Genomic DNA, 15,566 nt, shown 5'->3' with positions numbered 1-15,566 from the left:
TTTTATTTTAACATCATTATGATAATTTAGTTAATTAAGAGAATTTTACTTGACAATCACTATATGCACTCCATTTAAATACATTGTGATTTTGGTTTTAGTAAAATTTATTATTCTCTTAATTTTATTTATATTGTTTTTCATTGTGAATGATATTTAGATAAAAAATATATTTGTTAATTTGAGAGAGCTGTCATTATGTTATAATCATGCAAATTAAAAAATGTTATATAAATAAGTTTATATATTTGATTTATCGTCATGGTGTATTTTTATTTATTGTGTTTTGATATATTTAGATTAATAAATACTCATAAACAAGATGTTATTCAAACAATTTTAAAAATTATCTAAATCTCGTTGTTATATTTCATTCATAGTTATTATTAAATACATGTGTTTTTTTTTTAAAAAAAATATATTAAAAATTAAAATCCACCCATGTATTTGCTAAACATTTGCAAATTTAGAATATCTTTTTAAATTTTAAATTTTTTTTGTAATAGTGAATGCATAAAAATATTAATATAATAATAATTGTAAAAGAACACACTCGGGCGCTTGGTGTTGCAAGATCTACACGCTCTATTCGCATTTTCTTCGTCTCCTCCATTTCCATGGCAAATTCCTGGAAAAGAAACCAATCCACTAAAATCCTAACCCCAAAAAACCTACTTCTCTTCATCTCCACATCCCTTCTCCTGCTCGCGTTCCTCTACCTGTCCACCCAAAACCCCCACGATAATCCCTACAAGATCAGTAAAGATTCAATATCTGTCAGGCCCATCAAAAGATTCGATTGCATTAGCTCTGCTCAGGCTTACCCTGTGTTTGCCAACGTTGTTGAAGGACTCAAACACCCTTTCCTCTATTCCCTTTCGGACTTTGGGAGTTTACCGGAAAAGCCGCACAAAAACATTGTTCGGACGCTTAAAGGGAAGCCCTTTAGAAGACCTGATATTTCTGCGACGTTACAGGAGTTGATGGAGAAGATGAAGGGGGAGGGCAGAAATGGGATATTTGTGGACGTGGGAGCTAATGTGGGAATGGCTACTTTTGCTGCAGCTGTTATGGGTTTCAGGGTCTTGGCATTTGAGCCTGTTTTTGAGAATTTGCAGAGGATTTGTGAAGGAATTTATTTTAATAGAGTTGGAGACTTGGTGGAGGTGTTTGAAGCCGCTGCTTCTGATCGATCCGGGAACATCACATTTCATAAGGTGTTCAGTTTTCTGCCAAATTCTCTCTCTTTGTGTTTAAGGATTGGTCAGAGTATACTAATGTGTGGAACTGTTTCTTTTTTCCCTTCTGAAACTGGCTTTTTGATCAATGTTATTTGTTATTGAGCATTGGGGGTAAACTTTTAGGAGTTAGGATTGTCTGTTCAGAAATAATCGATGATTTGTCGTATTTGTGCTACAGCATATGATAAAATGAACAGCCCCATCATGTCTTGCTAGAGGGGAGATTTCTAAGAAAAGCATTTGGTTCTTCTGGTATTTCCGTGCCTGAAAGGATTGTAAAATGCTAAAAAAACGAACTTTTTTATCTATTGTGTTGCGCCTAAATTCCTTTCTCCTTTTTGCCCAGTTGCCCTTTTCCTCTGTTTGTATTTTCGTTTCCTTACTTGAGCTACGACATGTTCTCCACCATCGCCACATACTCTGCTTCTGATTAAAAACTTAGATTTATGTACCGTATGGTCTATGTACTGTGCGAGAAACTAGTATTCTCCTTTGTGGTTTATTTCGGTGTAAAAGTTTTATATATGTCCGGTTTATCTTCATAGAACAATTGCTGAATGTGTCTTGCACTGTGTGGCATGTGTGTGTATCCCTAGTTGGTTGGGCGGCTTGACAATAGTGCAGTCTCAGCCGAAGGTGCCAAGATGGCTTTTAAGTCCAATGAGGAGATTGAACTACAAGTCAAGTCTATCCCTCTGGATAAAGTTATACAAGAATCTGAGCATGTGCATCTCCTCAAAATAGATGTTCAGGGTTGGGAGTATCATGTTCTAAAGGGCGCATCAAAACTATTATCAAGAAAGAAGAATGAAGCACCTTACCTTATATATGAAGAAGATGAACGTCTCTTGCAGGCAAGCAACAGCAGTTCCAAAGAGATGAGGGAATTTCTCCGAAGTATGGGATACCATCAGTGCACTAAGCATGGTACAGATGCACACTGCACTAAAACAGATTGAACATATAATCCTTAATAAATTTTTTTTTGAGGAACTGAAGAAACATGATGCAGTTCTTGGAATTCCGTGGCTTGGTATGATATAAATCAAACCGCCAGTTGCTTAATTTGAATCAGTGGAAGACATTGCAGTGAGATACCCCTGTTGTAATAGTTCTTGGATTGCTGATGTATATATAGTTTGCACTCAGTTTTGAGCTTCTTGGCAATATGGAGAGATTTTTTTTATACCAACTTGGAGATTTGATTGAGTCTCAGAAGTCTGCCATGGTTCTCGAATACGTGATATTTTGATCTTAGGAACATTTGGTTTTTCTTTTCTATTTGGAACTTCTGTTCGATTTTTTAGCCCTTGTTCACAAGTATAATGAAAGATAAAATTTTTATTCTTTTATTTCAGTTTTGAGTTCATATTCAATCTATTTATGTTTTCTGGTTTCTATACTTGTGCAGCTGTAGAGATTCTTTTCGTACGTTAAACAGCATTAACAAAATTAACACACAATAGACAAAACGCTAGAGAATTTTGGAGTGACTCCGTAACTTTTATATCTATACTATACATCCCCTTAAAAACTGGTATTTTGGCGTCATGGTCTAATTTTTCAAATACCCCATTTCCAACTGAAGACAAGCGACCACAAACTGGGCCAAAAACTATTTGTTTAGGTTCACTAGTATATGACAACTTATTGGCAATACACGTATTAAAGGGACCAAACCTCACTTAGCTTTAAATAAAACAAAAGAATTAATCAAATTATTAAAAAAGATTCTTGGATATTCTACTTTACATAATATGCTATTTTCTTTCATATACATATAATCAATGTCATTTTATTTATCTTTTTTGTATGTAGACAGAAATGCAAGGTCGGATGAACATAACTGGATGGGCTCAGATAGCACTCCTACGCTTTTATTTGAAAACAAAAGAGATGATTCTAACATTTGATGGTGAACTAGAAAATAACTATCGATAATCAATACGTGTATTGACATTTTTACATGAACAAATACATACTAAATAATATAAAATCCAAAAAAAAATTAAAATATCATTATCATACCGTATGTACTCTGCAGGTTCTACACTCTAATATTCTAATGTAATGATTATTATTCAGGAAAGATAATGCTGCTACGGTATATATCCAGTAAAAAATGTAAACCGAACTTAACATACAAACAACAGACCAATGTTATCACCACCCTTCCACTGCTAACAACCCTTTCTAGAGGAGGATATGCAAACTGAATCAAGAAAAAATTACAGAGATTCAAATGTATTGATAACTTATATGGTCTGAAGTGAGAGATCCTTAAGCTGCTGGGCATCCACCTCCGAAGGGGAGCGAGTAAGGGCACACTGGGCAGTGGTAGTCTTGGGGAAAGCTATAACATCCCTAATGGAAGAAGCTCCCGATAATAGCATCACAAGTCTATCCAACCCAAAAGCAATTCCTCCTGACCAAATGAATATGCTTATCAATATTTAGGAATTGAATAACGTAACTAACAGATGAACACAGTCATCTACAGGAAAAGGATTATGGTTGGTGGGTCATTTTTTCTTGAACAAGTTGATGCTTGAATCTTAAAGAATGGAATGCAACCGGTTGAAGAAAAGCAGAAAGTTGAGTGAATGGAAATGAACTAAAATAAGAGGATTCTTTAAGCAGGATTACATGCACCGTTAGAAATATCCAGTGGTTCTCAGTTCTCACAAATTAATAGGCTGGATTTATCTCTTCATATAGTTTAAAGAATCAAATAGAGGTCCTGTGGATATCTTCCAACATCTTTAATTGTTGGCTTTATTCAAATTCAAATAAAACAAAATGTCAGGGGCAGACGATTCATATTTTACAAACAAATACGGTCCAAAATAATGAAGACATTAATACCATGGGGAGGAGCGCCCATGTCCAAAGCCTCCAACAGATAACCAAACTTTGCTTCAGCCTGCAATAATATATAGAGTTCAAGCTTGTCAGATAGATAAAGATGATGCTGATCCAAATAATTTTTCGTATTTACAGGTTAAAAATGTTCAATAATCACTTCTCCAATCTTACTTCTTCTGTTTTTTAAAGAGAGAGCAAACAAAACTGTACCAACAGCTGTTGCGAATCAAACTACCTTCAGAATCCGCATACAGAATATTCATGGATTTAGCATAAGTGCAGCTTATCAATGTCAGATGCCATCATAAAAACTCACAGTATGTATGCCAAGCAGAAACTTGATCCATGAAGGGAAAAAAATGTATTTGTGTAGCTATTTGTCTTAGTCATGACTACTGAACACAGACGTGATTTTGTAACAACTTACACCAGGAGATGTTTGTTTTCATAAATATGAGATACATTTAAACATATTCTCTTAAGTTTTACCCATTCATACAAGTGACAACAACTGGAGATTAAATTTCGACCGGGATAGACGATGATTCTATGCGCGTGAATTACATAGGCAATGAGATTGCATGGCTTTGCTGACCTGTTCGGAGGAGATTCCAACAATTTCCAACACCTTTTCTTGTATTTCACGCTTGTAGATTCTTAAGCTTCCTCCTCCGATCTGATATTGGGTATGGGGATAGCACAGTTTTAAAAACTATTTTTTTCCTTCGCACATATACATCTACTATAACAAATTTAGTCTCCCTCTACCTCAACACCGTTATAAACCAAGTCATAGGCCAAGGCACGAGCAGATGAAAGATCCTTCATATCCTCAGGGTTAGGGGCAGTGAATGGATGATGCAAGGCCTACAACGAAACATAGCGAGCGCATCTCATCAATTATAAATTATAAATCCCGCAAACTAGCACATGCTTCCATATGGATTATCAATACAACAAAGACTAGATTATGAATATACTATGACAAGGATTTCCTGCTCAAATTGATTGAATCACTAAAATTCTATTTTGTGCACATCCAGAAGGACTGGAACGCCTCCGCATTGCAATATTTCCTTGAAAATGTTACCCCAAAACAAAAAAAAAAACTAAAACAGGTTTTGTGATGATTTTCTTGGACAAGTTTCCAGAGGCTGAAAGCACGGGCCATCTAATATTGGCAAATCAAGTGGCATTTAAACTTCAGCCATCATGATGAAGCTCACATATTCCCTAGGAATCCAATTTGAAGTTTGATGAGGTAAAGTTTCACCAGGTTCTGAATGCCCTTCTATTTGAGTCTGTTTCATCCCAGACACAATTAGAAACTTGACATTTGGCAGCACATATAAACTGCATCAAAAAAATATTGTCTGGCAATATACATGATAATATTTTTGTGCGACGAAAAAAGCTGGAAAAGCATTAAAATATTTCGTCCTGGATCAAATATTTTAGAAGATGCAAAACTAAGGATTTCACAAACCTCAAACCTCTCCTCGGAGTCATTCCATTCGAACATTGGAAAATCAGTCACCCACAGGATTGAATGTCTTGACTAGAAACCATAGAGATAAACACAATAAAGTCAGAAAAAAGAAGCTTAACTTCACAAAACTACATTTTCCATCAATTAGATGCATTATATTTAATCCAAGGTACCAATAACTCACGTGGTCAATCAAGCACAGCTCGTTCGCTACATGAATCCTCAGACGGTCTAAAATTTTATTAACTGATGTAGGTTTACCAACAGCAAACAGGATCAGATCATCTGAACTGGCCAATAGTAACTTCAGTAAACAATCTTGCTTAGCCAGATCCAAACTAGACACAAGTGCAGGAATGCCTTCAAGTGACCCTAAAATAGAATATTAAGTTATGTAAAAAAATGATACACTCGTTAACATAAGCATTACATATAGTATGCCAAAGCATTGATGTTACTACCATCACTTGAGACCTTTAAGAAAGGCAGACCCTTTGCTCCAGATTTTATGGCTTCAAAGTAAATATCGCCCCTTTTGAGAGCTGTATTTGAATAATATTTTGCTCCTGAAGGGACACATAATGCCTTAATGATTCCCCCACTAGACAAGGTATCTGCAAATAATTTGAAGGTTGAACCCCTGAAAACATCAGATACCTGCAGACATAACTTCAGAATATTCAACTCCAAAAGAACAAACACAGATAAATATTGCAATAACACATAGGAAGATAGTGTGATAGTAAAATCAAACTATCTTAGTGGAGGAAACCAGTCTTGGCATGTGGGTCACAATGAACAAAAAACATGATGAATGATGAAAATCACTGAAATGATTAAACACACCAAGTAATAAAGAATTAAACCATGAAACATGCAAGAGAAATAAATGAAAAAGCACTTTCTCGTATATGAGAAGATTCTTCCAACATTTAACTCAAGCAACTAGGATAAAATAAAACATCAAAAAGAGCAGACAAGGAAAACCAAAAAAACAATCAAATACGATAACATGATAAAGTATGGTCCCATCAACCCAAGGAAATGACAAAAAAATAATTAAACGAGAAAAAAGTCAACGAAGATGTTACATCTTTCAATTCAAGATTGAAACGGGTGTCAGGTCTATCTGAACCATATCTGATCATAGCTTCAGTATATGTAAGCCTTGGAAAGGGGTTTGGTAGTTCAACTCCAATGATCTCAAAAAAAACCTGCAAGAGAGTATATGTTCATGCTTGATACCACATCGTTTGAGCAAATTGTCATATTTCCTACGGAAACTGCAAGATAAAAATAAAAATACAAACATAAAGTTAAATGAGGTCAAGATTCAATCAAATCACCAGATACAGTTACCTCAGTATCATTGAAGCACAATATGACACAGTCACAGCAAACATAATTGCTAAGCACGAAGTAATACACTCTTTGTCAACTTATATGCATCCTTATTGCAATCATATAAGGTAAAACTATAATACATTATGACAAACTTTGCCGAAACATGAGACAACTTTTTATGCAATGCGATCTTTTGTATTCAAATGCTATTCAAAACATCATATAACCATTTTCTTTATTCAATTCAGAAAAATTCCATGTTGACCGTTTACAAACACCAAGAGTGTTTTCAGTTGTGGACAAACCTAGTACATCAAGGTATATGTGTGTAGAACTAACAACCTTTAGTACTATCAATTACTTCACAAGTTAAACAAATTTGGTACCTCAGAACAAGAATTAAATGGAGAAAATTAGGTTAACCAAGAAACCACAGAGGTAAAAGCAAGATTAGTTCACAAAATATCAAAGAGAACTTAGCATCCTGCATCATGAATGAAACAAAGTGGAAATCCACACCAAACTGACAAACCTTTCTAATTAACTCTTCATTGAGCTTCAGCATGTCTTCCAGAGGAGTGAATGCCATTTCCATGTCCAACTGCGTGAATTCAGGTTGCCTATCTGCCCTCAGATCTTCATCCCTGAAGCATCTGCAAATAAAGGGAGTCCAAATTATGTTGGTCAGAAAACAAGAAGAATGCCAAAAGTACCCCGGTCATCGAATTATGATCCTGGCTCATTGAAAAGGGAAAGGAAAATAAACAAAGTATTAGAGATAGAAACCTTGCAATTTGATAGTATTTATCAAAACCAGAAACCATGAGCATTTGCTTGAAAAGCTGTGGACTCTGAGGCAAAGCATAAAATGTTCCTGGCTTCAAGGAGAAGGATCAAGGATCAGACTTCTGTAACATATAATATATGATAAATATGCAAACTCAACCAATAGATCACCGTGAAGATAAAAAGTGCTCATAATATTTGTTATTTTTGCACGCGTCAACTTGACTAAATTAGATCATCCATCTGATAAAAAGTGCCAATAGAAATTAGTTATGCATTATTTAGTGTTTACAACTCTAGCAAAGCACTCATTCACCACAAGTAAATGTGTTTCATTTTTTACTGTTCCAGAAACTGAAGGAGCCAAGTTGCATATTGTGACATTGGTACATCGTCATCCACATGCCGCCACTAGAAATAGCATGAGAACAAAATCGTTAATGCACATTACAGTCACAGCCAATACATATATAATATTCTGAAGCACGTGTTAGATAAAAAGGAACACAATGAGAAAAATACAATGTCTAACCGTTTTAAAAAAGCCGTTTTTGTAAGAATCTAAAGTCAAAGCTCACCTACCAGTTGGCGGTGCAACTAGAAAAGACAGAGGTACCTGAATTCTAGAAGGCACTAAATAATCCCTTGCACCTTCTGGAGTAGATCTGGATAAAATTGGAGTCTCAATCTACCTTAAAACATCAGAAGATTGGGATCAACAGAAGGAAATAGGATAAACCAGGAGAAGCAATCCCGTAACCTTTTCCATGATTAAGAAGTTACAAATAGCAATTATCATAATTTAAAGGAACAGAAGGTCATGTTTATTACCTCCACAAAACCATGAAAATCCTCAAGATATCGTCGAATAAGTTTCACCACTCTATGCCGCAACACTATGTTTGAATTCATATGAGGTCTTCGTAAATCAAGGCATCGATATCTGACAATATTTACATATAATTTTAGTTCATGCAGCCAGAGGAGTGATCAGCAATATATGTGTCATTGGTGATCTAAGTTTTCTCCCAACCCTACCTATTTTATTTTATTTACTGCAGAGCTTGAATTATGAACATCATAAGCTTGAGTGACAACAACAGGGACAGCATAGCACTGCTATTTAAAAGTATATCAAAAAGAGACAAAAATAAGGCAGAGGGGCTTGGACAAGAAATTTCAAACAATATTCCCCATTACATACCTATATCTTTTAAAAGAGCATGAACAAGGTAACGAATTGAAAATGGTTCTAGTAACAAATTTAGAATTCCAATTCAATCATAGATAAAAATACATAAAAACGCAGGTTACCTCAGTCTAATTTCCTCTTTAATGGAATCTTTAGTTTCCTCTGCAGTGGTCACCAAGAAAGGTAACTTAAAACTTACTGCATTCAACACATGGACGTGTTCTGCAGCTACCTACGCACGGAAGATATTTTAAGGACAATTTGAGAACATTTACATCATAAAATAGTCAACACATTTTACGTTTTCCACGTGAGCTTCATAGCAGCTGCTCAGCAATGATTTTAAATGTCCTTACAAGTACAAATATTTTGAGCTAAAACATAACAATTGTGAGCATAGGTACAAAGCTACGGTAAAATCTCGGTATGGCCACGCCACTGGGACAAAACAATCAAATGAAGTTTATTAATAGGATAATAACTTGATGAAATGAAAGTAGTGATTAGGAAAAACTTATCTGGACTAAATTATCCTAAGGTATATCATAGAGCTAGCATTTGCATTATTCAATACAATAAATTAGGCAAGAATGTCTTCAAGAATCATGTTGAGAAAAACCAATCGATATCACTCCAAAAAAAAACAGAAAATATAATCATGCTGAGTTATAATCACAAACTACTCGTAAAAGTATAAATTCTCTTTGGTGCCAAGACCCTTAACATGCTTGAGATTTGAGAAAATGGAAATATTTGGGACAAGGTGTGTATACAAGTCTAAAAAAGGTGACAACTGACAAAAAACATTAAATAAATGTGTTTTCTTTTACTGAAGTTAACACGTAATTTTTACATGTATTAGGGTATAGATTTACTGTGATTACAGAATAAATTACCAACCTCTATGGATCCAGTCTTCATGTTCCTGTTGATCGACTCAACTGGTCTAGGCCGAACAAAACCCTCCACGGCTATTACATACTCAAGTCTCAACCCATTCATAACTGAATGGGCCTCGGGGAACTCATCTGGGAGCGTTGTTACCTGATCGTCAGAAACCCAAAAGAAATAGAAAGGAAAATATATTTGTCAAATGTAATCCACTAAAACAAGTAAAGGGGTTTCCGACCTCGTTTACCACAAAAATGAAATTAAATTAAAATAAAATACATATTGAACAGACGCGAGTCTAAAATAGAGTAAAACAAACCTGAACAGTTCCGGTATGGTCACGAAGAGTGACAAATGTGAGAGCGCCGTGAACACGATGGAGGGCCACCCACCCACAAAGTCGAACCCGTTTACCGACGTCGGGTTCGGACAATTCGCCACAAAAAGCGGTTCGATTGACCCATTCAAGTGCGGCTGTATTTGCGTCCGACGAGGGCGGTGGCGGATGTTTGTGAGCAGAGATACTTCTGGTTTCGGAAGCCAGAGTGGCGGAAGCGGAAATTGAGAAGATCGCGCGTCTCTGAAGTGAAGCAATTGGATTCGATTTAATTCTGCGGAAGGCGAGAATGAAAGGCAGATGTGACGCCGACGAGTGCCTAGCGCGAAAAGCGCCGGCGGGAAGGGAGCGGAGGAGGAGGAGGGACATGGAGGGATGATAATAACTTATCAATACATGTGGAGGAAACAAATCCGAGGGTTTTTAGCAGTGTCGCAGGTCTATTTATAGACCCATAAATACAACGGTTAAATGAATAATACTTGCACACAATATTACCGTTTACATACTTTCCTTACATATCATAAGATACCTTAAATAAGAAATCTGACTATTAATCAAAATTGTTGTATTTAAAATTAAATATTGTTTGTCGAAATTATCGGTTAATATATACGAAGATACCCAATTTTCCTTTTGCTAGGGCCATAATGAAAAAACCCTAGGAAGAAAGGACTGCAGTGTCGCCCATTAATTTTGAAACCTTTATTTTAATTTGAATTCTTTATAATAAAAGAATCCTAGATTGTTACAAAGCTTGTTAATAATAAAATTCAAATTAAAAATTAAAAAAATACAAGCAAAATCATATTAGATTAAAAATTTTATTACATATATTTTATATTATAATAATATTACAAAAACTCATATGTGATCATTTCACAAGTTTATTTTGTGAAAAAATCTTCTACCTAACTCGACTAATGAAAAAATTTATTTCTAACTTTAGGTATGGAGCAGGACAAACCATATCAAATAAATAGATTTATAAGATCGTCTTACACGAAACATACGCTCATAACATAATCATTTCGATTTGGTTTGGTTTGTTTTTATAAAAATCTTGAACAAAATCAATTTTTGTGGTTTGGTTGATTAGAAAACCAATTCAAATAATAACTGATAGAAAACCAATCTAATTCATGTGGTCTTGTTTGATTTGATTTAACAGTTCGTTCGAGTAGATTCAGTTTCTTAAACCCCACTAATTTTTATTTGTCAAGTATAATATATAATACAATATTAGCAACTCATGCGCGCTATAATTTGTATGCACATATTTTAAATGTAACTATTTAATTATTTTTGGAATTCATCAAAATAAAATCGTTATAATAGCTATTATTGTATGAAAGTATGGTTATTTTTATACATCCACTGAAGTTATCAAGATAGTTACTTTAAATATATGTTTGACACAAATGATGAGATAAATAAATGATTGATTATGTTATAGACGGTAAAAAAGTTGATATATTATTAATCAGACGTTATGTGATACTGTTAAGATTTTTTGGTTCAACGTTTTGAATATGTGATTAGCTTCAAAATATTACTAAATTTGTTATTATACCCTTGATAAGTTTACTTATTTGTTAAATTAAATATTATAACTAATTTTTAACGTCACACACACATGTGTGTGTATGTGTGTGTGTATGTGTGTGTATAAATGTATTCCAAACTTTAAAAATTATTTTGACAATATTTCATCTTTATATTCATGAAAAAAAAGTTGGACAAACTCTGAAAAAAATAATATAACAAATAAAAACTTGCAATATAAAATATCTAAAATATAAACATATTATTATCCAACCAAATATATCACCAAAATAAAATATGAAGAACAATATTGTACCTCATCATGCACGTTAAGGACATGTCTAATGGTTTCTTCAAAATATGAAATAAAATGAAATTAAATACCTGAAATATGCGACAATAATTTTTTCAAAATATGAAATCAACCCAAAAGTTTCTTCAAAATTACAACATGTGCCTCGTCGTGCAAGCTAAAGAACAACTCCAATCCATGTGTATTGTTCACCAACAGCTCTGCTACGTCAAATCTTTCCTCCAAAGTGAATCATGAGATATTCTCAAAAGTTTCAAAAACCATTTTTCTTGCATTTGACGCATCATATGCATAACCAATCCTTTGTGCAATTTGCTCCAATCTAGCATCAGCCTTATCTGTGAACTTATTCATCATCTCAGCAATAATCTCAGGATCGACATCAAAAGATTTACGCTTTTTAGAAACTATCTTTTTCTCATTCTCATTGCGACCCACACTACTTCTAGACATCAATGTTGTTTCATCATATAAATCATGTAATAATTTGTCAATACAATATCAACATCATTTTCATTTTGATTTTCCTTATTATTTAAATCATCCACCATGTCATAAAATCCTTATGCATGCTCACCAATAGCTTTATCCTTTCCAAAAATTTCACACCAATCATGATAAAATGGCCAATACTTGTGTGTCATCAGCCTTGCATTTGGATCAGCCTATTAAACCAAAAACAAACAAGAAAGGAAGAGATATGTAAACTTATTACATGTAAAGAAATTAAAACAACACAAAAATAATATACACAATGTAAAAACTTACTTTTATGTATTCATTCCAATCAACATCTTTTACATCAATCATTTTGTCGGTATCATTCCACCATATCACACTTCGAGTAAGCATGGTAACCAATGATCCATAGTTTTTTTTTCCATACATGGACTTTTGAGTTGATACGAGCAATTCTACGTATATCTGTTTTATGGAAATGAATTCCGCAATTCATTTTCAAGAACAGTTAAGTAACCACTGCGAAACCCATTTTCTAATTTCCATCCCGTTCTAACAACAACTTTCAATGTGTCGATCAATGCTTCTTATTCTTTAATCGACCATATTCGTCGTGTCTTGTATGTTTTGTTACTTTTCATACTGTCATATTGGATGCTTGACGGTTTCATAAATGTTCACCATACTAATAATAATGAAAGAAAAATATCACATTTAACTCTCATGAAGAAATGTATAAAATATCAAAACTCAACACTGCAAGTTACAAAATATATTTGCATGTCTATAGGATGAGTTTCGTTCAATGTTAAAAATATCAAATGACATGTGCTAATGAATGAATACTATGGCACAAATGCACCGCAAATACATGGATACTCAGCAAGTTTCAGCAACAAGAGGTTCATAGAGTCTATATAATGAAATTTTATTGACTTCATACATTCAAAACAATTGAATTCACCAACATATATATAATGAATCACCATTACTCACAGTTACGGACAATAATGTGCTTAATTGAGCAATATGGATGTTCCATTTCAATAAAGTAAGAAGCAAAATAGAAGAAACTAGTAACTTATAAACATCTTAAACATGGAGTTGTCTAACGACTCATAATATTCAAATTCAAATATCATGAAAGCAAGAAAATTCAATAAAATCCTAAAAATTGGTTGTAATTGTCACGGCTAAATTTTCCCTCAAATTATCCTTCTATGTCGAAGTTTCAACATTATTGATCATTTCCTCAGGTCTTGCTTCATCATTTTCCATTGTTTCTACAAATTCATCCTCTAGCAGACCCACAATCATCTCACCTCGTATAAAGTTGTAAAGTAAATGCATGCCATGATCATTTGATTATGAATCTTGATACCATAAAATGAAGGGCTTTTAAGGACTGACCGTCGCTTTTTCAATAACCCAAAAGCTCTTTCTATAACATTACGAGCTGAAGCATGCTTAAAATTAAATATTCCCAATAATTTTGTGGTGTCATTGATCTTCGTCCCTGTTTACTCAAATGATCACAGATTTTTCTATATCGTGCCAAAAAATCCTCAGCATTTGCATATCCACAGCCACACAGATAATAACAACCTGTAAAAAGAAGAAAATATACAAAAAATATAAATTTATCATTTTATCGTCTGATATCTATTAAAAAGTATCTATATGAACCTTCAAACCATTAGGACGACTAATAGCATCACATAAAACTCTAATATCAGCTGCAGAACCTTCACAACCAGTTAAAACATAAGTAAATTTCATGTCGCGGTCACATACTCGTAAAAAATTAACTGATATTTCACCTTCTCTATTTATATATTTTGGCTTATCCACATTTGGTACTTAGACACCGATGTACGTACCATCAAGTGGCACCCAAGTAACCATATTCGTATAAAAGAATTATAAAAAAAATATATTTAATTGACAAAATTAAATAGATAATAAAATATTACCTTGAAAAATTTCCACTCTCACTTGATCAGTCTCCGATTTTTGGCAACAAACTTGTGATGATTAATGGAGCTAAGAAAACAAAGATGAATAATTGATAGAGACGAGTGATAATTCTGATTCCGTATATAAAATAATAAAAAAACACTTCCAATTGTTTGTAAATCTTCAAGATGAGAGCGAGAGAAACCTACAGATAGTGATTGTAGATCGAGAGCTGCCGTTCCTTGATGTTGTAAAAGTAATATATCGAGATTCAGTCGCACTTCTTTGATGTTGAAAAAGTGATAAGGGTGTTGAAATAAGAAAACAAAGGAGAAAAACGTAATTTGATGAGTTTGATAACATATCTCACTTGATTTTTCGTATTAACAATCAAATAGTTATCCACAAAATTGGATCTTAAATCGGATCAAAATGATTATAAAAATATTTTAAAATTTTAACCAAACATTGGATCATTGTTTAACTATTCATCTGTCATTGTATAATCCAATAAACCAAACACACCCTGAGAATGCATTATTTAAATATGTAATAAATATGTTTAGAAAATCTAGGGTTGGTCATTGTTCAGAACTTTTATAGACTCTATATTATTTATTTTTAGATATATTGAGAGTTTTTTAAAATAAGGGTTTATGATATCTTTTTTGATTCGACTATTTCCTGATGCTGAGAACTTTCGTGAATTATTGACATGATAATCATTATTGTGTTGTATGTCTAAGCGTGAATATTCTATGAAATTTTGTATTAACTATTGTCCTAAAATAAGATTTCAATTACATACATATCGATACAAGAGATAAATGTTGATATGAGTTGGAGATTTGAAATTACATTTATATTCAAAATAAAATCTAAAATATACTTGTTAGTTTTCCGAACGGATTATCCAAAATTATTTCCCAAAACCATCGACCTCAAATCAAACGATCAATTATAAATTATATACTAAAATCAAAACCATCTAATAATTTAATACAATAATTTGCAAATTATTAAAATAATAAAAAGATCACTTTCAAGTCACAATTTCGTGTTATAAATTTATAACAAAAACGTATTAATTAATACTTAGTAAAAATATAAACTCCTAGTAGACTAGTTTTTGTTGTTTTTTTTAAACA

General features: G+C 33.3%; 2 protein-coding genes across 6 annotated transcripts; one reads left to right on the top strand and one right to left on the bottom strand.

The window, feature by feature from the left end:
* The first annotated feature begins 551 nt into the window (after nucleotides 1–551).
* On the top strand, nucleotides 552–2,593 carry LOC142539904 (uncharacterized). The gene is made up of 2 exons (XM_075645659.1): nucleotides 552–1,217; nucleotides 1,838–2,593. The coding sequence occupies exons 1-2, from the start codon at nucleotides 618–620 to the stop codon at nucleotides 2,198–2,200; spliced, it is 963 nt and encodes a 320-aa protein (XP_075501774.1). The 5' UTR covers nucleotides 552–617; the 3' UTR covers nucleotides 2,201–2,593.
* Nucleotides 2,594–3,301: 708 nt separating this feature from the next.
* On the bottom strand, nucleotides 3,302–10,568 carry LOC142539903 (aspartate--tRNA ligase, chloroplastic/mitochondrial-like). Of its 5 annotated transcripts, none has more exons than XM_075645654.1 (16): nucleotides 10,128–10,568; nucleotides 9,818–9,961; nucleotides 9,040–9,149; nucleotides 8,557–8,668; nucleotides 8,342–8,413; nucleotides 7,726–7,817; nucleotides 7,472–7,592; nucleotides 6,687–6,809; nucleotides 6,057–6,252; nucleotides 5,780–5,955; nucleotides 5,593–5,664; nucleotides 4,875–4,973; nucleotides 4,702–4,782; nucleotides 4,107–4,164; nucleotides 3,638–3,666; nucleotides 3,302–3,594 (listed from the first exon to the last, which is right to left on the bottom strand). In XM_075645654.1, the coding sequence occupies exons 1-16, from the start codon at nucleotides 10,512–10,514 to the stop codon at nucleotides 3,319–3,321; spliced, it is 2,148 nt and encodes a 715-aa protein (XP_075501769.1). In that variant the 5' UTR covers nucleotides 10,515–10,568; the 3' UTR covers nucleotides 3,302–3,318. The 5 variants fall into 5 exon arrangements, with proteins under 5 accessions (XP_075501769.1, XP_075501768.1, XP_075501770.1 ...); XM_075645653.1 differs by having other exon boundaries at nucleotides 5,780–5,967; nucleotides 10,128–10,566; XM_075645655.1 differs by lacking the exon at nucleotides 6,687–6,809 and having other exon boundaries at nucleotides 5,780–5,967; nucleotides 10,128–10,567.
* Nucleotides 10,569–15,566: the final 4,998 nt, after the last annotated feature.

Source organism: Primulina tabacum, chromosome 3 (genome assembly GCF_025594145.1).
Source record: "Primulina tabacum isolate GXHZ01 chromosome 3, ASM2559414v2, whole genome shotgun sequence".
Taxonomy (NCBI): domain Eukaryota; kingdom Viridiplantae; phylum Streptophyta; class Magnoliopsida; order Lamiales; family Gesneriaceae; genus Primulina; species Primulina tabacum.
This window is presented reverse-complemented; position numbering and strand designations above follow the sequence as displayed.

Bases quoted from the DNA above. Each gene is read 5' to 3' on its own strand.
- LOC142539904 (XM_075645659.1), top strand. From the start codon at position 618: ATGGCAAATTCCTGGAAAAGAAACCAATCCACTAAAATCCTAACCCCA. The intron at 1,218-1,837 runs GTGTTCAGTTTT...GTGTATCCCTAG, and splicing joins GGAACATCACATTTCATAAG to TTGGTTGGGCGGCTTGACAA.
- LOC142539903 (XM_075645653.1), bottom strand. From the start codon at position 10,514: ATGTCCCTCCTCCTCCTCCGCTCCCTTCCCGCCGGCGCTTTTCGCGCT. The intron at 6,253-6,686 runs GTAACATCTTCG...TTATGTCTGCAG, and splicing joins TCAATCTTGAATTGAAAGAT to GTATCTGATGTTTTCAGGGG. The intron at 4,165-4,701 runs GTCAGCAAAGCC...ATATTATTGCAG, and splicing joins TTGGAATCTCCTCCGAACAG to GCTGAAGCAAAGTTTGGTTA.